Here is a 21271-nt window from a genome sequence, read left to right as displayed (position 1 = left end):
ATCAATATACAAAAAAAATATAATAAATGAATCTGATTGAATGTTTCTTCATCACCCAAATATGTTAATATGGTCATGATATGCTAAAAATGGAATTTTGACATTCATTGTAAAGATTTTGCAGATAATTTGAGAAAGCTTTGACATCATTTTTGGCCATTGGTTAGAGAATCAACTTCCAGTTTCCGACTACTCAAGTTGTCAAACAAATCAAAAGGTATTTACAGTAACATGCCCCCATATTTTTCCATAAATGGGTCACCATAACAACCTCAAATAGCCGTGTTTTCACTCAAGTCTCAACTAACAAAAGTCAAGACAAAAAAAGAAAAGATCAGAACCGTTCATCATCATCTGAACTCCTTGATCAAACAGAGTCATGCTTATCAATGGTTGATCCTCAAAAATCATACATTTAAGTGGCCTTTTCTCTTTTAATCAAATAAGCTAAAGTCACATTGCGTTGCATGCATGCAGACACAAAAACGTGTACCACCAATATGCAGTGCTATTTCTCCCATCAAGTATGTGAAAGGAATGAATGGGCGGACCAGCAAGAAGCAAATCCTTCCCATTTATCAGAAAAACCATCTTCCAAAACTCTTTTTTTCCTATTTTTAAAGATTATTTTCATAAATTTAAAATGAAAGTAACGTAATAATAAGTAATTAGTATAGTCTCGAAATACAGATATACAAATTTTATTAATTACGATATATAATATAAGGTAATGCTTACGTAAACAATTTTAATGAGATTATCATTGCTTAAATGAATAAGAGTACTGTATTACGTATATTTGCAAAGTAGTTCATAAATTTTTAAAATTAAAGAGTAGAGAAAATTAAAAATTAGAAAAGAAAACATTTCTTCTTCCATTTTCAGAGCCCATATATATTCTTCACACACCAGACATCTCAACCCTTCTCTCTTTCTCTCTCTAGAACCGCTTTCTTTCTGAAACAACATAAGTTAGAAATACACTTGGTCCAATCTGTTTGGTAACTGAATTTCCATTTGCTAATCCAATAAACACAATTGAAAGAACAAAGAAAAAAGGTAGTGGGGAGGCATAGTCCGCACTCTGTTCTTATTCTTCTTATTGTGCTTCCCCTCAGATCTTAGTTTTCTGCAAGATTTGGCATCTGCGTTTTGCTTCAACCGGTTCGTTATGGGGCAATTTCGATCCAAAGTTCGGATCTTTTTATAAATTTTCTGGGGGGTTTGGATCTTGCTGAGTTTTCTGATTGAAATTGAACACGGGTTTGTCTTTTTCAGGTTTGCTTAGTTGTGGGTCGGTTACTTGATCGATGAACGATCCGATGATTTTGAATTGAATCGGAGATATTGATTTTTGTGTTGGAGACAGAGTTGGTCGGCTTGTAGTAAACATAACAATAAGGTATTGGATTCACAGTCTAATTGGTTATTCATCTGCATTTCAATTCACTAGCTTGGATTCTTAAAGCAATACCGTGGGTATCGGATTTGGTCGATTTGTGTCGGAGATAGAGTTGGTGGGCTGGTGATAAACATATAAACAAGGTATTGGATTCATAGTTGGATTGGTTATTCATCTGCATTTCAATTCACTAGTATGGATTCTTATGACCGATATGGCGGCAATGCTTTGAGGTACGGGACGTGATTGGAATTTCATTTGCTTTCATTCAATCCACTACTGTAGATTCTTTTATGCAATTTTGAGGGCTATGTTGTCTTCTTATCTATAATGTGAAATTGTGCATAATCATTGGATCTGTTGTAGAATATTTTTGATTGTATATTATTTAGTGTTTGGTTATAAATCATGCCTTCTTTTTGTGTTGCTTAATGGAGCCATGTGCAGTTTTTAATTTTTGAAATTGAACTAATGGAGGTATTTTGGCATGTAGAACAATGCAATCTGATAGTGGTAAGTTATTTATCGGTGGAATATCTTGGGACACAAATGAAGAGCGTCTCAAGGAGTATTTTAGTTCATATGGGGAGGTGGTAGAAGCTGTTATTATGAAGGATCGGACAACAGGTCGTGCTCGAGGTTTTGGCTTTGTTGTTTTTGCGGACTCAGCTGTTGCAGACAGGGTCATAAAGGAGAAGCATAACATTGATGGAAGGATGGTAAGTTTTAACCCTCAATTACACCAAGATTTTCACAATGCAATATGGCTTTTATGTTTCCTATTTGAATTGCACAAAATGGAAAGAAGAAAGATCATTTTCTTATTGGAGTTGTGGCCCCAAAACTGTAGTTTTGGAAATTAATTTTTATTGCCCTTTTTTTATCCAATTAAATTTAAAATTGAACAAAGATTAATCATGTCTTTCTAACTTACTTTTAGCCTTTTCTCGATGAAGTCTTTTTTTTTTTTATTTTTTTTTATTTTATGGAAGTCTTTGTTCTCTGGGTTTGAGATCATAGGATTTATAGTTCTACAATTTGATTGTGATTTCATTGTTGAATTCTCTATTCTCAGGTTGAGGCAAAAAAGGCCGTTCCTAGGGATGACCAAAACATTTTGAGTAGAAACAGTGGTAGTATCCATGGCTCTCCTGGTCCTGGCCGAACTAGAAAGATATTTGTTGGAGGTTTGGCATCCACAGTCACTGAGAGTGACTTCAAGAAGTACTTTGATCAGTTTGGGACAATCACAGATGTTGTGGTGATGTATGATCACAACACCCAGAGGCCTAGAGGCTTTGGATTCATTACTTATGATTCAGAGGAAGCAGTGGACAAGGTTTTGGTCAGGAGCTTTCATGAACTAAACGGTAAAATGGTCGAGGTCAAGCGTGCAGTTCCCAAAGAGTCATCACCAGGTCCCAGTCGCAGTCCACTTGGTGGATACAATCATGGTCTGAATAGGGTCAATAGCTTCCTTAGTGGCTATAATCAAGGATATACTCCAAGTACTGTTGGAGGCTATGGAGTTCGAATGGATGGTAGATTAAGTCCAGTTGCTGGTGGTAGAAGTGGCTTTCCTCCATTTGGTTCTGGTTATGGAATGGGTATAAATTTTGAGCCAGGGTTGAGCCCAGGATTTGGGGGGAGTGCAAATTTTAATAGTAATCTGAGCTACGGACGGGGATTAAACCCTTATTTTGTTGGTAACTCGAATAGGTTTAGTAGTCCAATTGGGTATGACGGTCGTAATGGGGGAAACTCCTCCTTTTTCAGCTCAGTTACGCGAAATCTTTGGGAGAGTGGAGGGCTTAATTATGGCACCAACTCTGCAAGATCCAGTGCATACCAGGGATCAGGACGTGGGAGCATTGCAGAAGGTACATTTGCTAATGCTGGAGTTAACTGGGGATCTTCGGGAATTTCTACTCAAGTTGGAAATAATGTTTCTAATAATAGTGGGAACATTGGTTATGGAGGTGGTGATAACAGTTATGGTTTGGGAACGGGAGGTTACGGAAGAAACAGTGGTACTAATGTGGCCCAAACATCATCTTATCCTCCATCAAATGGTGGTTTTGATGGGGCCTTTGCTGACTTCTATAGTGGTGGTTCAGGATATGGGGACGCTACTTGGCGATCATCAAATGCTGAACGAGATGGATCTGGTCCCTTTGGCTATGGGCTCAGTAGTGCTGCTTCTGATGTCTCTGCTAAAACTCCTCCTGGTTATGTTGGTGGTTATAGTGTTAATAAGAGAGAGTCAAATAGAGGTAATAGCCACTTAACTAATATTTTCACACATTCTCATTAATCTTATTTCCCCCCGAATTACTCACTGAGATGTTGTCAAGATACATTTTTTTATTAAATCATTATGGTAAAGTAATATATTTCAGAGATGTGGGCAGAAACAAATTCCTTTGTTTTGCATGATGTTCTAATTCTTGTCTTACCCTTGCCAGATTTGGTGGTCCTTTTGCAACAAGAGAAGCATCACCTTATACATAAATGGAGCATATGATGCCTCCATCTGTAGTCCTTTAAGCTGATTACTCTAGTTTTGGTCATAAGTTTTGGCTTGATATACAATCTTTGAGAAGAATTACACTGTAGTGTGTTGGTTTACTAGGTGCTACTGGACCATGTTTACAGAACTAATATGTACACCAACATCTTGCTTTCTCATGTTATCGTGGAGCAAATAATGTCGTTAAACTTTTGCCAATGTTGCCTGGCTTTTCTTAGCTCCTATATGATGGGATAAAATTGAAAAAAGGAATTGAAAACATAGAAGACGTCCACACTTACTAAACTAGGGTAGCAATATATTGTAAATATATAGAAGCCACACAGACTTGGAACTAAAGGTCAGAGAATGCTTATTGTACTAGTGATGAATGGGGACATTGTTACATATTTATGTGGTATACATAGCTATTCAATGGCTGGTAATACCGTATATGGTTGTTCACCCTCTCAAGCGTATGTGTCCATGTACTTATGGTCCCCACCCCCCTTGTTTTTTTTTTTTAGGGGAGGAGAGGATTTGGTCCTTGCGCAAACCCCATAAACTCAAAAAGCCTATATTCCAACTAATTGGATTGTAATACATTTCTTTGTACTCTCTTTTTTTCCCCTCCTTTCACTAATGATGAAAAACATTGTTTATCACATGGATACATTTCTGATAGGCATGCATATAACTTTTGTGAGAATCTTGATGCTTCTTTGCTTTGTCTTGTGTCCTTGTTTATGGACTGCGCCATCTTCATATCCCCCCTTCCTCATGGTTGGTTTCTGGTGGCATATTTGCTCCATACTAGGAGGCCTTCTTTGCTTGGACAACAGAACTTGGTGATAGTAGGTGCTAACTGGAGGGATGGTGCTTCCAAACTGGAACTTTATGTAAAGGATTCAAGGGACTATGGACCATCCTTGTGTAGTGTGGCTAGGGAGTTAACGGGATGCCTATTTTTTTGTTCTGTTGCTTTTTCTGGGTGATGCCAAGGATTTTAAGAAGGTTTGTGCATTAGAATGTACATACATGGACAATAGGTCTTTTGTGTCTTTAAAGGACAGACATTGCCACCCCATTCAAGGGTTGGAGCTCCCATCACATATCCTGAGTTTGTCTTCTGGATAATTTTGTCTCAGTTGCTCTAGGGGTTGACCTTTTTCCTTTCTTGGTTATTCTTAGGTACTTTTGGATGAGTTATTTAAGAAGTGGGGCTCTCTCTCTCTCTCTCTCTCTCTCTCTCGCAGTTTGTTTTATGATGAGGTTCCTCTTGCACACACTGTATGCTTTGTTATGTGCTGATTATCACTCTATTCTGTAATCTGTTAGGTTGATATCCCTTAAGTGAAATGTTCATGACAGTCTCTGCCCTAGTCTACACATTCTTGTAAGGTTACTAAGGACCATATTTTTTTTTTTATTTCCTTGTCTTCATTTGGCTTAATGACAGTATGTGTTGTTGATTTGATTGTGAACCTTCTATCTTTCAGACACATGCACGCACAAACGTGAAAACAATAAGTCCTTTAGTGCATTCGACAAAATGTATAGCTAATTGCTCATAAAAAAAAAGTGTATAGCTTCACTAGATAATCATTCATAGGTAATGCTCTTGTATTACAATAGGCATAGGCTATAACTATTATTTGTATTCAATAAAATCATTTTACTGATTAAAAAAGTGTATGGCTAAATAAAAATCTGTCCTTTTCTAAACCATTTGCTCTGGTCTCTACTCTACAATTTCTCCCCTTCGCTTTTTTTCTTTTTTTTTTTTTTTTTGGTTTACCTTTCCAAACGTAGAAAGGAGGACAAAAAAAGAGATTGGTCTAGAGTGCTACTCCTATGTACTTATAGCAGCTTTCCCATCACTGTTTTTGTGAGTAAGGGAATTTTTCTCTATTCCTCTTCGACCTTAAGTACTCCCCCGTTTGTCTTGTTGAAATTATTATCCAAAAATTAATAAAGAAAGAAAGAAAACTTGTATAAAAAGTATCATGGCGAGACTTACAAGCTCACTATTAATAGTGGTCTGCTTTGATACTTTTTTTTTTTTTTTACTAATGCAAGTTTTCTTTTTGGAACATGTTGCTTGCCGTGACTAAGTTTGAAACTTACAGCTCCTTTTCCTACTTACACTTGTTTCAGGAATTGCTGCATAGGAGGATTTGGATTTCACAATGTTGTAGGCGAAGATAATCTGGTGAAGCAGGTGAATTATGAATTTCACACAACCCATGGTTTATATATTTCAGTTAAAACTTTTAAGGAGATTTGGTTATGTAGGGCTAACTGAGTGCCTGAGTTGAAGAATCAAATTTAGATATAGAAGTTACAGGGATTTTGTGTTAAGGCTTGGGTTTTTGAGTTACCATTTTTAGGTTTTTTTCTTTTTGGTACTTGAGTGAGATGTAAAATCAGATTGCGGGATGTAGTCGGGAAGTGTATTATGCATCTCTGGTGAGGCAGCAATACATAAACAGATAGATTTTGATAGTTTTTGTTTCCATATTTTGATATGTAATTTCTCTGGCAAAGTTGTGGGTTCTGGTCAGGGATGCATTATTTTCTCTTTGTTCCCATCAATTTGGTTTGCTTTTTTTTTGGCAGTTTGTACTGAGGTTCTTGTTCGATTACTAGTGTGAAACATTTTGGGGATACCTATCTTGGGATCCCGTGAATAAGTTACTCAAGATGCTGATTCTTTTTTTCTTTCTTTAGAAGATTTTTAAGCCACAATTTCAGACTCTTTTTGGTCTATTGGGAATATCATTTTTAACATGCTTTTACTTTTTCTATAGGAGATTAGGTATATTAAGATAAATTACTTTGATGAATCTGTATGTTAGTTAATGACCGGTGATGTTAGTGTTCAGGTTTCAATTTGATTTTAAGGCTTCAACCAAGTAGTTCCAAAGCTGAGACTTGATGTCAAATGTAAGCATGTGAAGTTGGTCAAAAACTATGCCAGCGTACTAGCAAGTTGCATCCTGCTGAACCGAATGACATAGTTCACCTGCATTTAGGACAAGTCACAAAACTATAAACAATAGCCAATATGTGTATTTGCCAATACTTATGTTAGACTGATTTGGAGACTTGGATGGAGATTAAATCTGTTGAATGCCTGTAGCCACATTTGACATCAATATCTCTTGCGAAGACACAATACCACTCTGATGGTAATGAGTTGCTTTATCAATTGCTGCTATCGTTTTCCAAAAAGAAAATTTTTCAGGAGAGCTATGGTTTTGAAAACTCAGGCTATGTATTAACCTGCTTCTCAAGAACCATTGGATGAAGTGAATTTTGGCAGGCAGTCACGCAGGACAGGCTGCTATATTTACACCATCTATATATATAATGGTATACAAACAGCTAGCTCAATGGCCAATATTACCAACAGTTACTCTTTACCTTTAGGAAGTGAATTTTACAAGTTAGCACCAACTATTGCAGAATCTGAGAACTTAATATATCTACATCTGTTGTTTGAAGATTAAGAATGACCATGTTTGAAAGCTAGAAAGTCGCAGAGAACACGCTCACGCAACATGGCGGAGGTCTCCACCAACGCGTGTCTGAGAGTGACAGGGCATGGTGCGTTGAACTAGCATATGATACAAGGATGTCCCTCCCACTAATCAAATCAAATTAAAGAAACCGTAATATTAGGATAGGGACACATTAAAGAGAGGCCATTTTCCCTCCCTCTCTTGGATATTTGTGCCGAAGCACCGGATATTTTAAAGTGAAGAAAAAGGGTGTGGGAACATGGCCTTTTCCTACCCCCAGTCAACTCATGCACGCAAGTCTCTCCATGAGATCGATATGATGAATCGAATTCCAACTCTCACAGGCTGCAAATCCTCAAGATCTCAACCGCACACCACACATGTTAGCATTTTAAAAGCTAAGTAATATTTTCTTGTTTAGGGAACCGACATGATCATTCATCAACATAATGAATGTCGTCCGTTGACCAGATGACCCACAAGAAGAAACATTTGATTGCAAAATTCTATTGTAAAAGAAAATGATACTTGTGAGACATTGGGTTTAAGTTTCCAAAGACAATGTGCAATACGAAAGCACAGAACAATTATCGTATCTTGAGATTAGAAAAAGAAGTTTCGGACATCATAAACACCAAAAACGGCCGGGCACCCAGCACCCCATGCATGGCATGCTATGATGAGACCACCACAACGTACTACAATTAATCATGTGAATGAACCTACACATTACAATACATATATATGGTCAAATATTGTACATACAATTACTTTGATATAAATTAAGTAAACAACATCATTAACAACGTCAAGATGGCCGAGTTGGTCTAAGGCGCCAGTTTCAGGTACTGGTCCGAAAGGGCATGGGTTCGAATCCCATTCTTGACAAACTATCTTTTTAATGGCCCCTAATTTATTTATTTTTATGAAAATAGTTATGTCTGGTGGCCCACGACCCTCTAAGGTCTCTTTTTTTTTTTTTTTTTTTCCACAAAACTTCTCAACTTATCATTTCATCTAATTATTATAACTTTTTCAAATTTTCACATAAAATAAAATAAACAATTCAACTTTTTTAAATTTCAAAATAAAAATAATATTAAAAAAATATATTTTAACAATATTTTATTCAATTTTCAACTTTTATATCAATTCATCTTATATGTGAAAAGAAACGAGGCTAAAGCTTTGTAATTAATTGTCACACACTCTTTGGCATCTCAAATTGGTTGTAATTTCCTCTTTTTTCTTTTGGGTTCTCTCTAGCCTTACCTTGATGATTAAGTGAAGTATAGCTGATCTGTCAATGGTGATATGCATTATTATAGATCATACTCGAAATTTAACTAGCAATCCAAAGTTGCACTTGACTAATTTTGATAAACTGCACATGAATGGATTAATATTAAAATTAAGAATCATTCTTTTAGCATGTAGTTGGCTATATATATATATATATATATATATAAATATTATCTATATTTGATCCATGAGACTGTGACAACAAGCAGCTTTAGAAACAGGAAAAAAAGAAAAAGAAAAATTAGAGGAATCCTTACATATTGAAGCCGAAAATTGATGACCTGAAGACCTTTACTTTCACAAAAAATAAGTTCCAAGCATGAAGAGGCTAAATAATCTTTTGAACGAACAGAAAAATTGTTGGTCGACATGATGCATATATAGTCAACTATATATGGGTTCCACTCCCTTTATCAGATCCCCCAATCAGTCCTTCTCTTCTCAGCTTCTCTTCCTTGGCTTTCCTACAAAAGATCACCCAAGAATTTACCTCCAGAGCTATGCAGACGCCAAGCAAGGTAGAGAGCCCCAAACAATAGCCTAGCTTAGCATAAGACCTGCTCTCTCCCATTACTTCAAATCCTTGAAAAACATTCACAACCCCTAGCACCACACAAGAATACCCAACAAAATGGTGGTAAGATTTCCAATACTTCCTAAACTTGTTTGTAGTTTTAGGCCTAAACAGTAGTGCAAGTGTCTGCAGCCCTCCTAGGCAAAATGCTGCAAACCCGAGCTTCCTGTGAAGCCCGTATTCCACGCCCGGTGACAGCTCCCCAAGTCGAATTCCTATGGCAAACCCCACTGTTCCTAGGAAAAATGCAAAAAGTTGCATGCCTGCATGAGCATAAAACCATGCGGGCCCTAGCGCTTGTATGTGCCTAAGGTAGCGTGCCGTCAAGGCTCCAATAGGCAGTATAAGTCCCCATGAGATGGCGTTTACGACACCATGCACGGTTTTCAGTGTTTTGATGTTGTCGTGCTGAGCAGTGGCTGAACCTGACTGAACATCTATGGTGGCGATGGAGGAAAGATCGTTAGAGGTAGTTGGATGGATGGTCGGTGAGTAGCCTTGGACATACAGTCCACGGTTCCACACGTGGTGGATTTTGGTCTTGTTTGGCACAAGCTTCAAACTGGCGTAGATTTGGATTGTAGCACCGTTGTGAACTGTGGCCATTTTCCCCCCATACAAGATGGCAGAGGAAGATAGGAGGCGGGTATCAAGGGGGCGAGATATTAGAGGATTCTTTTGGAGTTTTACAGTTGGGTCTAGGATGTATGGTAGTAGGACAATTTGGCCAGAATTTGGGTCGGGGAAGGCAATTAAGGCACGGGTTCCGGTCATTTCAGGAGATGTAGGATTGATGCCCCATCCAACCCAGCCAGAGGGTGAAATGAAGGTACCAAAGAAGACAAGGTCTAAAGTAGCATTGTGGGAATGGAAGGTCCATGCTATGGATGCTTGTTGGGTAGGGAGTGTCATGCATTTATGGAAAGTTTTGGTGGCGGTGACGGTGGTGCAATGGGCGGAAAACGCAATATGCAGATAGGAAGAGAGGAGGAGGGAGATCAGGAAGATGAGGAGGGCCATGGTATTGTGTTGAATGGCCTGAATGGGGGAGGAGGGGAAGATAGCTTTTGTTAACATTTTGTAAGTGTTAGGTAAGGATGTTTTTGAAGGGGGTGGGAGAGTGATGGGTCATTATGGCTCTTGAGCATTATAGGAGAATATATAAGTGTGCGTATCTTCGAAGGTAAGGCATGCAGTACTTTAGTGTTTGTCTTGTCTGCTAGAATTAGGAATGATAAGTTTGGGTTGTAATGTTTTTCAGTAGTGGGTACATGAAATGATCATACACGAGTTTGTCATTACGCACCGTCTAGTACTTGGCAAAAAGATGCTAACTTTTTAAAGTTTTTGAAGTTTGGTGGCTGTTTTCTTTTTGGGAAGTAGATGATGGTGCTTGGCTTTGAAGCCAAGTCATAACAATGGAAATGGTCCACTTTGAAACTCTGACAATTAACACAAACATCTGCATATATATAGCTTCTGCTACCATTAATATTTTTGAGATTGTGTAGTTCATGTCTTCTTCTTCATTTTACTATAACTTTCTTCCTAATCTTATTGCATGTTGCAGATCCAATAATGCTGCAAATGATTTTGAGATTGTGTACGTAGGAAGGAAAGTTTGTAAGGATATTTTATGCACCTTGAGTTTGGACTCTGTATTGTAACTACCAATTAGATATTTCATTACAATCACATTTTTTCTTCTGTCATTTGTGAGTTCTTTTTAACCTTAGATCAAGTCTAATCACCTTGTTAATATGTCATGAAAGTACATCTTGCTCAAGAAACTTGTAATTCTCTTGGAAAGAAATAATCATTACATATATATGATGATTATTATATTCTTGTTATATAAGTGTATAATTTAATGGTAATTACTAATATGATATCGACATTTAATTCTCTTGAAATGATTTGAGTCATGAGTTGTTTATACAGGAGAAAACAATCAATTAAGAAACATTAGATATATATTCTTGTGAGAACAAAAACTATAATAACAAGAATTATTTTATTTATAAGCTTAATGTGTAACACATGTGATCTTATTGTGGGATATAGTCAAAATATATAATACTAATACTTCTTTCTATGTAAACTAACATGGTTTTCACATTACTACAACATATGTTTGATGTATCAATAAAAAGACTTGCAAGTAGATTTATTCTAAAAGCAAACTCAATTTAAATTGTAACACTTATATATAGCTCTCCCTCTGAAAGAAGCTCCAGGCTCCGGCCAAGAGAACCCCCACAATAAATTATAAACACTTATCTTTATATCTCCCTCTCACTCCCTATTTGATATTATAATTATTATATGCTCATATTAGAAAACGAAGAAAATCTGAATCCGACCCACGGAGTGGTTTGAATTCAGAGATAAGTTGAAATGATTTGTGAATAGTAAAATAAAAATTAAATTGTTTGTTATATTTTGTGTAGAAATTTAAAAAAATTGTAATGATAAGATGAGATGAGTTGAGTTGAGGTGAGTTTTGAATACAAACGAGATGGACACAACTCATTCAACCTATTTCAATCCGTTTAACCTGTTTCATATAAATGAGTTGAGCTTACCCATATATTTATTTTTAACTCAGTTAATATAATTTCATATATAATATAAAGATAACTACATAAATAATTTACAATTACAACTGAACTCATGATAAAATATTTTATTATCAATATTCAAATGAATCAAATCAATAATTAATAAAACTAATATTTTCATAAAATAAAATTATATATTAACAAAAAAAAAATTAATAGTTTTAGATATAACATAGTCAAATAATAATATTAATATCGCATATTCCCAACAACAAAAAAGACATATAAGACTAAATATTTTTAAAAGAAATGATATTTATAGTCTTATTATTATATGACTTTTTTGAATTTTTTTTTTTTTAATGGTGGACTTTAATTTCTTTCGAAATGAGTATACGAGACTTACACAATCTCAATCTATATTTAACATTACTTTATTTTTAAAATTTAAAAATAAAATTTATTCATGTTATACATGTTGATTGTGAGTTTCACATATTGACTCATAATTAATTCATTTATTAATCGTGTGTTATCATATTAATCTATTTTTACCCAAATCGATTAATATGAAATCCAAACCCGTGTATACTTTTGTGCTAATCTATTTCTCTAATTTTAAAACTGTGGATTTTGGTAGGTTTGAGTTTGACCACTGCTCATTGGGCTCCATTTGCACTTCGGGACTCTTCCCTGTGAAATCTCTCACTTCTCGGCCTCTCTCATCTGCTTTCTTTGACTTGTTTGGGGCTTTTTCCTTCATCAAATCAAGACCACAGGTTCAAATATCCACCATTTTTGGCGTCTCTCAATCCGTCGGGAGGAACTTTCATGTGCTGCTATTTTCCAGGTTTTCATCGGCTTTTTCGTTTTTCTTCGGATGGCGTTTCTTTCTAAAGTTTTGGGCTCTCAGTCTTTTAAGAATTTTCTTTCTGATAGAAGTCTTCCCAAGGGATTCGTGGCATTATTTTGTTTTTCAATGAGGTTGTCAAAAGTTTATTGTTTGGTTTGCCTTTTGGGTGTAACTGGGTATGTCTAATCGTGACAATCTCGTTTGCAGAAAATTATCCTATGATTTATGTGGTTTTTATTGGCTGATCGTTTTATAGTTGTTAAATAATGGGTATACATCTTTTTGCAAAATCTGGGGGCTACCATTGATCTGGGTTGCTTTTTGGTCAAGTTGAATGTATGCTGATTCATGGGGTTCTGTTGTTTTCTATGAAAGAAGCGTCAACGGATATAAAAAATTTAGCCTTGATCCTTTATTAGCTTCAATCGAATACTAATATGTTTCATTGCTAGTGTATTACTACCAACTTTCTACTTGTATGAAAGTTGGTTTTATGATATTTCTTCTATCCCAAGCTAATTTTCACTTCTCTACTTGTGCTTGTACTATATTTACATGAATTTTTATCCAAGAAAAGTAAGCACAGTTGTTTCTTAGGAAGTTAAAGTACCAGCTCTTTTGTATATAATGGAGCGACCCGTTTGTTCTCCACTGACATGAGTCATTGATTCTTCAATATTATGTGGAGTAAAGGGGATGAATGTAATCTGATATTGGGAAAAGTTTCAATTGTGGATTTCTTTTTTCAATATTTTCTCTGGTCCGGCGCGATAGACTAAATTTCTCTGGACACTCTGATGAGTAGCACCCCCATCTAAAGCCTCGGTTTGAGTCATGGTGTGAGATACAGTCATTTTGTGAACAAGCACTACTCTGATGCGTTACTTGCTATATTCTGCCAACATAGTTGGCGTGCATGTCTAATTGAGAAGATTTTTATTTAATTTGAAACATGGCATTTCTAAGTTTTGTTTTAGGAATATTTGCTTTTGGATGCCATTGGGTGGGGGGGCTAGTGAATCTAATTTTATGCAGTTGCGGGATACACAACATGTTAGTTTGTGCTAATCTGCTTTCACAATTTTCATTATACTATAATTATTTGATTGTGTTGTTTGCGTATCCCTAGGATTAATTGAGAGCTGAGTTTGATTACTATGGCATCAAGACGCCATGTTCAGTACAATGCTCTCCCTACCGATGAAGATGATAATTATGATGATATTGCGAGAAGACAGTACGACGCACGGTTTGACTATACACCCAAAGCCTTGGATAAAATCCCATGGAAATCCATTGCCCTTGCCCTTTTCCTGCTGTTTCTTGGATCAGTGCTTCTCTTCCTTTCATATTTCATCTTCACAGGTCACATGGGAGGGGAGCACTCCCAGGCCTTCGGCCTTTTGGCCTTAGGAATTATCTCCTTCCTCCCAGGTATTCATATTATTATTACTAACACAATTATCAGCTTGCACAATACTAAGACATGACTAAAGTAATCATCTTGTTTAATTCCTATCCAATGCTTTATTTTCTTTGTAAGATAAAATCATATATGGGAAATGGAGGGTAATGGATACTCTGGTACTTGCAAATACTTTGTGGTTTGGATTTAATATTGGTGTAAAATGCCATTTATCACATACTGAATGATGTAAGCGAGTTCCCCATCATGGCAAGAGATGTTGTGTGGTCTGCTGTAGGCCTGTCTCATTTGTGCTACTCAATTTAGTAGCAGTGAGTCCTATGGCTGGCATCCTTATTTCTTTTTGAGACTTAAGCTGAAGTCTTTCCGGGTTGAACTTGGGTGAGTGCCTTTTATATGTGTTGGTAGAGTCTGAATTTGTCCACTACTGAAGCAATATTCCCTTCAAGAGCATATGCTTCCCCTCTTCGGGTTACCAGGCCATTGATGCCTTGGTGGAAGTGCAACCATTTTATCAGTCTTTCGTGTCGTTTTTGGTTAATTTTTTGTAATACATTGCAACCTTTTATGCAAATTAGGTTTGCATCTAGTGTAACTATTTCCTGCAACAGAGAAGAGTGGATGGTGCAGCTAAGTTGTGTTTTAATGCCTTTTCTGAGTTGTGTTTTCAGTATGGATCTGCTAAAATGTTTCCATCCATTTGTCAATAATTGACCACCTTTATATTGATCGATTGTGACTGCAGGCTTTTATGAGACTCGAATTGCATATTTTGCATGGAGGAATGCCAAAGGATATCGGTTTGCTTCCATTCCTGATTATTAGTACCTGTCTCTCTGATGTTTCTCAAATCGATGTACGGATGCCACTTCTAGTCCAAGTGTGTTGTTTGACACTAACTAAAAAATATTGTATAGAACCACAAGCATATGCAATTTGTTTGTTATTTCAAACATAGTGTAAAACGTGCCTATTCATTTGAATTCCCAGTACTTTAGGGGTCGTTTTGGTTGCTTTCTGCAATAATGAGTATCTTGGTGGATGACGAAGTACAGTGCCTTACCTATCCTCCTTGCTCTCGCAATAGGCTGCTTGTTATTGGTTGGATTCTTTGCAAGTACATACGAATTTGGGACGTGTATGTACAAAAATGACATAAGAGAAATGATATTTACAGTTTTAAAGATAGTCTTAAAGTGCGTAAGCGCTATCTAATCTTTTAAAAAAAAAATGAATAAATACGAGATTCACATGGAAAAAAATTAATTTTTTAATAGTAAATTTCATTCTTTTACAAAATGATTTTGTAGTATTTGTGTATTTTATAATTATATGTAACGTTACTCTACATAAACATAGATATAAGAACGGGAAAATAGCGAGGGAATTAAAATATATTAAATAACATGAAAATGAACCTCTGTGTGTAAATATGTAATGATATTAGCATACATAACCAAACTATAGATTAACTATTTTTTTTTATATTGATTTTTATCCAAATCAAACACATTACGAATTCGTGAATCGTTAATTACACAACTTGATTAGATGCGTATCCTAAAACCTCGCCCTTAATGTGGAATTCATTATTGAATAATTTCGAAATGTGTTGAATTTTAAATAATTTCTGTTACTTATTAATTACTCTTATTACTTTTCATTAATAATTTCCATCACGCTCCCTTTTGAGATGTTAGATTTGCACCAATCCACTCGTCGAAAGTCTACAATGGCTGTCAATCGTGTCGAGTCGTGCCTAGTTATTTAGGTTTATAATTTCAAGTCAATCCAACCCGACACGAATGGGCTTTACAGGAAAAATTTAAGAAAATATTTAAAACATGAGCTATACTTTTAAATTTCAAATTGAATTTATAGTAAAAAATATGTGGCAGGTCAATTGGGTCACAACTGACCCGTGACTTGATTATCTGAATAGCCATTTTATTTTTCTCTAATTAGTTCAACTCTTTCTTCTTTAAAAAAAAAATAAAAAAATAGTTCAACTCGTGAATCCACAGATTGACCCGACACAATTTAATTATTTATCGGGTCAAATTCGAGTTAACCCAATTTGCCCTAAACACAATTATGCACAATCCTAATCCAATTTTAATTTGTCAGATTGGTAATTTGTATAAAAGTTTGATAACCCTACTTACATCTAACTCCACTATTATAGGCCAAATCCAATCCAATTTTTTACAAGCATGTGTTCCATATGTGCTGCCATTGATATGCTTAACACCTACCCTTTGCTGCACTTTGCCATAGTATATTGCCTCTAGGGCTATGCAAAAATTCAATTATCCGACTTTGGCATCGACTTTGCACCTATTATATACTATAGGAGTCGAAGCTCTAAGAAAATAGCCGGAGTCAGAGATTTTAGTGTCATTTTTATTGGAGTCAAAGTCGAAGCTATTTGTTGATCGACTCTGACTTTTCATTGAGATTCACCTCTGACTTGTACCTCCGACTCCAAGATTAGTATAAATAAGTTATAAAAAATATGTATTATTTGTATAGTGATCATATATATTCACATTGAAAGTCTGTAATTTATATAGTTATATTCAATACTCTACTAACATGTGTTAATTATTATATGATAATATTAATAGATCAAGTTTCAAACCTTAGTAGTGATATCTTCTTGATGTCATGACAAGAAATGTGAGTACTGTTGATATATTGAGTTAGGATAGGTTGATTGTAATAGCATTCTCAATGACTTATGTATAATACAAAAAATGTAAATTTTTTTAAAGAATTGTTCATAAAATGAGTTCCATCTGATTATGTAAAAGAACATGTAAAATACAAATTGCTAGAGTAACCTGCTATTGTTCATCCTTCAATCAAGTTTTTTATTATTTATACTTCATTTACTCCTTGATTTACTTTTACTTTTACATTTCAATACAAATTGTTTTTATTGTTCATCATTTAAAACACATCTATTTTATTTTTTTCTAAAAAATATCTTGGAAATATTATTTATCCAATTTTTTCATATTTTAATTTTATTTTTAATTTTTATTTGGCTTATATATTTTTATTTTGGGTGTATAGGACTGAATTATATTAAATTTTACATAATAATATATTGCAAACATAAAAAAATATATGGATATTACAAATTTATTAGTAGAAAAGAAATGTTTAAAAAGACTAAAAAAATATGATTTAAATGATATGAAGAAAAAAATAGATAAGCTGTATGATATATTGTAAGAGTTAGTATGTAAAATAGAAAAAGTAAAATTTGATGATATATTTTAAAAGATAAGATAAAAAAATTATTGTGAAATTTGAATGCTCTAAGGTAATTGATATATTGCCAAGAAAACAAAAGTACTATTGTTTTTGAATAGGAGAAAAACGGGACGTCGTTCTCTGAGAACAAGCATAGTCTTTTTCCGAAAGAACAAACAGTTCTAACGACAAGGCGCTCACATCTCTCGCTTTGTACGAGGGGCTAGGACCTTGAGCAGTCAGCACAGCAGAGAAACCCAGAGAGAGGGAGAGATGGAGAAAAAGAGCGTGAGTTTGGAGGGGAAGAAGGTCATAATGGTACCGTACATGGAGGCACATGTACCTAAGTACCATGAGTGGATGCAAGACCCTGCTCTCCTTCAAGCCACCGGCTCGGAGCCCCTCACACTTGACCAGGAGTTCCAAATGCAGCTCTCCTGGACCCAAGACCCCCACAGCTCTCTCTCTCTCTCTCTCTCTCTTTCATTCAATCTTTCAGCGCACCAAATGAATTTTCTCATTAATTTTGGTTTTTGTGCATAAAACTTGGTTGAGTTTTCTCTGTTTTGATTGTATATGCACGTGTTTTAAAAAATATGTATTTGTTTTGGATTTCTTGCGGTATCATCTAAATTGGGTTTTTTTTTTTTCCTAGCATTAGTGATAATTATTAAGGACTCGTATATTCGTTTTGCAGAGAAGACTTTCATTGTATTGGATAAGGAGATGGTTGTTGGGGACTTCATTCATGGGGACCCCCATGTTGAAGGTCAGTTAAATTAACATCATTTTCTTTTTCCAATTATCCTCTTGGGGGAAACTAATCGAAAATCTCCCATCTTGGAGGTGAAAAGTTCTTGACTACGCATAGTCCGTATTTTTTCGCATATACAGATACAGGAAATCATCTGAACACCCTAATTAGCTTATTTGCTTGATACACTATATTAATCTATTATAAGGGATTAAAACGTCCTTTTCCAGCCATGATTGGTGATGTGAACCTATACATGAACGATTTGGATGATCCCCATATGGCAGAGATTGAAATAATGATAGCTGAACCCAAAAGGTAACTGACCTTTACTTAGTCTGATGATAAACAGATATTAATTTAAGTGAATTGCCTAAGTTATTGCCAATCCTATTTCTTTCTTTTTGCCTTCATTTATAATCATTTTCAATCTAGTAATTTAACACATTCTTACTCTTTTGCGGGGATTTAGATTTCGTTTGCTTCCTTATTATATTCCTTCATATTTATTTCTTTAGGAAGGGGAAGCTGTGAATACGACATATATGGTTATGCAATGAGTTATGAAATACAAAAAGTAGAGTGTGCCATTGTGTAAGAGCCTGCAGATTTGTTTGTTTTTATACATATGGATGTATGGACCATTTTGGGCACTTGGGCAGGCTCCGGATATCATCTCTCCACGGTTCTGTTTTGATTTTGGATGAACCCTTCTTCATTGACCTAGAGTGGATAATTAGAGAGTAAGGTAACACTGAATCTACTTCAAAATAGTGTAATCAACTTATCCGTGGTCACTGCGGTCACTGCGCTCGGACAGTTTGATTATTGACACTCTATATTGAATGTTGCGGCTGAAACGATCCATGGTCAATGACTCAATGCGTTCGGATAGTTTTATTATTGACACTCTATATTGAATGTGCGGCTGAAACGAAAATAGAGAAGATAATTAGAGAGTAAGATAACACTGAATCTACTCAAAATAGTGTAATCAACTTATCTGTGGTCACTGTGTTCAGACAGTTTGATTATTGACACTCTATATTGAATGTTGCGCCTGAAATGATCCATGGTCAATGCGTTCGGATAGTTTGATTATTGACACTATATTAAATGTTGCGGCTGAAACAAAATTCTAGCTTGCATCTTTCTCAATTTTCTTTTTGACTTGCTGTGAAGTTTATAAATACCTTTACTTATTATAGAAAGGCAAAGAAGAGTTGTAACTACCAATGCTGTCATATGTAGCACCCCTCAATCTTATTACTTATCATTTCCCTCTTGCTAGCGTAGCCGGGGTAAAGGACTTGGAAAGGAATGTGTCTTGATAATGATGGCATTTGCAGTTGAGAACTTAGAGATCTGTATCTTCCGTGCAAAAATTGGAGAATCAAATGGAACGTCTCTTGCCTTGTTCAAGAAATTGGTCTCTTTCTCTTTCTCTCTCTCTCTCATTTCTGCACGTCCATGCAATCTTGGCCATTCATTACATAAAAATTTTCCATACCCATTTGTGCAGGTGAAGAGCATGCATGTTGTTACATATAAATGATTTGCATTTATTCCCTCCCTACTTTACACCCACTCTTTCTTGTTTGTGCATCCAACAGAGGACCCTTGCATCTAAACTTTATCCTTCAATAAGGCTGATTAAATTCACTTGTGATTGGTGTAGGGATTTAAAGAGACTTCTTATAGTGAAATATTTAAAGAGGTAAGAGTATTCTATCTCTAGGAACACCAGTATTGACCCTGTAAAGATGCCATTTACTTACATTGATGAATTGAAATATGCTTCACCCAATATCAATCTTGTAATATTCTAGACCCTGTAAAGATGGCATTTACTTACATATTCTTTGGTGGCTTTGGCCTTTACCGATCGTATAGTTTTCAATAATTTATGTAATGTTAGTTTGAGAAAATGTAATTTTAGTTTGAGAAAAAGTATTGGCAGCCATTTTCTAGTTTGTTGATCAATTTAATCATTTGAAATCATCAGTTTATTGATGATTTTGACATTTGGGTTCTGTCATACTATATCAAATTATACACAAGAAAAGAAATTGTTGAAACTAGTTTGTTGACAGTCTCCAGGCAGGTCATTTTATAAGTTTAAGTGGATCTAGAATGCAGTTTAGTTATGTTCTATTTATTCTTTGCCCCAGTTGGGAATAGTTCTTTATTGTTAAAAACTGGCTGAACCGTATGCTTCCTAACCATCCAAAAGAATAAACTTTGATATTGGGAGAAGATATTCAAATGTTTGATTTAGCATCAATTTTTCTCTGGATACTCCTGCCATTTTTAGCATATATTTTTCCTTACATGACAGGTGACTTTGGAGTTACAAGTAACCAAGCCCAAGCAAGAAGAGCTGCTACATTTGATGGGTTCTGTCCTTATACATGCATAGCCCTAAAGAACGTGACCAATAATCTGATTTATCTGTTGTAGAATGAGGTCTTCTTCCAGTGTTTGAAGTTGTTTGGACTTTAAATACGCCAAACATCTTGTTAAATGATGGTTCACTTGAAAGTAGAGATTATGAATTGCCTAAGAAACCCATATTAATAGATCATTTTCTCCAGGTTCTTATTTCCTGGTTTTTTTTTTTTTTGGTCATTCATTCAATACTCCTTTCTATAGGCCAAGATGGTATCTTTACATATTTTAAAGGCTTAACTTCTAAGTCCTCAAATCGCTAGCGAAACCATGGTAAAAGATTCGAAAACTCTGTTGTTTTCATGTATTATGTTCTCTGTCTGCGTCAATCGTTTGGTCAAACCTGCAAGAACTATACTTTCTCATGCAACAGGACATACAGCTCATGCCAAGACCTTCCTGTTCCGAATTCTTCCCTTCACTGGTCCAATACTACGGACTGGGAGTGTTTATTTGTAGTAAGAATATAGTAATATTCCTTGTCTAGGATCCTAATTTTGAATCTCCTATTAATAACCCAACCAAATTAATATATTGCATGCGCCTTTTGGTTGGACTACATCATAAACCATAAGTTCCACCAAAGAAACATGATTTATTTACCCTTAAAATGATAGAAACAAACCAGTCTCTATGTGACATACCAGTTTTGGTTTT

General features: G+C 35.4%; 4 protein-coding genes and 1 non-coding gene across 19 annotated transcripts; 4 read left to right on the top strand and 1 right to left on the bottom strand.

Moving 5' to 3' along the window:
- The first annotated feature begins 883 nt into the window (after positions 1-883).
- On the top strand, positions 884-7069 carry LOC121250021 (heterogeneous nuclear ribonucleoprotein 1). Of its 15 annotated transcripts, none has more exons than XR_005937691.1 (6): positions 884-1635; positions 1896-2121; positions 2478-3677; positions 5239-5307; positions 6069-6132; positions 6797-7069. XR_005937691.1 is itself a non-coding variant. In XM_041148927.1 (6 exons), exons 3-6 carry the CDS (start codon positions 1598-1600, stop codon positions 6080-6082), a joined length of 1476 nt encoding a protein of 491 aa, XP_041004861.1. In that variant the 5' UTR covers positions 885-1164; positions 1279-1402; positions 1513-1597; the 3' UTR covers positions 6083-6613. The 15 variants fall into 15 exon arrangements, 10 of the variants coding, with proteins under 10 accessions (XP_041004861.1, XP_041004862.1, XP_041004866.1 ...); XR_005937690.1 differs by having other exon boundaries at positions 5239-5312; XM_041148927.1 differs by lacking the exons at positions 5239-5307; positions 6797-7069 and having other exon boundaries at positions 885-1164; positions 1279-1402; positions 1513-1635; positions 2478-3675; positions 6069-6613.
- Positions 7070-8242: 1173 nt separating this feature from the next.
- On the top strand, positions 8243-8323 carry TRNAL-CAG. Its single transcript has one exon. It is a non-coding gene; the product is annotated as a tRNA-Leu (tRNA).
- Positions 8324-8899: 576 nt separating this feature from the next.
- On the bottom strand, positions 8900-10403 carry LOC121250903 (cytochrome b561 and DOMON domain-containing protein At2g04850). Its single transcript, XM_041150146.1, has one exon. The coding sequence runs from the start codon at positions 10386-10388 to the stop codon at positions 9126-9128; it is 1263 nt and encodes a 420-aa protein (XP_041006080.1). The 5' UTR covers positions 10389-10403; the 3' UTR covers positions 8900-9125.
- Positions 10404-12548: 2145 nt separating this feature from the next.
- On the top strand, positions 12549-15200 carry LOC121250683 (transmembrane protein 230-like). Its single transcript, XM_041149865.1, has 3 exons — positions 12549-12722; positions 13855-14159; positions 14897-15200. The coding sequence occupies exons 2-3, from the start codon at positions 13883-13885 to the stop codon at positions 14974-14976; spliced, it is 357 nt and encodes a 118-aa protein (XP_041005799.1). The 5' UTR covers positions 12549-12722; positions 13855-13882; the 3' UTR covers positions 14977-15200.
- A 2401-nt stretch (positions 15201-17601) lies between these two features.
- On the top strand, positions 17602-20798 carry LOC121249533 (N-acetyltransferase 9-like protein; the record flags this gene model as incomplete). Its single annotated transcript, XM_041148235.1, has 6 exons — positions 17602-17869; positions 18110-18181; positions 18397-18484; positions 19463-19595; positions 19845-19883; positions 20505-20798. Coding segments are annotated over 6 exons (681 nt in total), but the record flags the coding sequence as incomplete, so codon positions are not given.
- Between the last annotated feature and the right edge of the window lie 473 nt (positions 20799-21271).

Source organism: Juglans microcarpa x Juglans regia, chromosome 2D (assembly GCF_004785595.1).
Source record: "Juglans microcarpa x Juglans regia isolate MS1-56 chromosome 2D, Jm3101_v1.0, whole genome shotgun sequence".
Lineage (NCBI taxonomy): Eukaryota > Viridiplantae > Streptophyta > Magnoliopsida > Fagales > Juglandaceae > Juglans > Juglans microcarpa x Juglans regia.
Note: the sequence above shows the minus strand (reverse complement) of the source record. Positions and strands in the feature narration are given on the sequence as shown.

What these genes read in the sequence shown, in the direction of transcription:
- LOC121250021 (XM_041148927.1), top strand. Translation starts at nt 1,598, where the DNA reads ATGGATTCTTATGACCGATATGGCGGCAATGCTTTGAG. An exon ending in TATGGCGGCAATGCTTTGAG is followed by an intron (nt 1,636 to 1,895) that starts GTACGGGACGTG and finishes TTTGGCATGTAG; the next exon opens with AACAATGCAATCTGATAGTG. An exon ending in ATAACATTGATGGAAGGATG is followed by an intron (nt 2,122 to 2,477) that starts GTAAGTTTTAAC and finishes CTCTATTCTCAG; the next exon opens with GTTGAGGCAAAAAAGGCCGT.
- LOC121250903 (XM_041150146.1), bottom strand. Translation starts at nt 10,388, where the DNA reads ATGTTAACAAAAGCTATCTTCCCCTCCTCCCCCATTCAGGCCATTCAA.
- LOC121250683 (XM_041149865.1), top strand. Translation starts at nt 13,883, where the DNA reads ATGGCATCAAGACGCCATGTTCAGTACAATGCTCTCCCTACCGATGAA. An exon ending in AATTATCTCCTTCCTCCCAG is followed by an intron (nt 14,160 to 14,896) that starts GTATTCATATTA and finishes TTGTGACTGCAG; the next exon opens with GCTTTTATGAGACTCGAATT.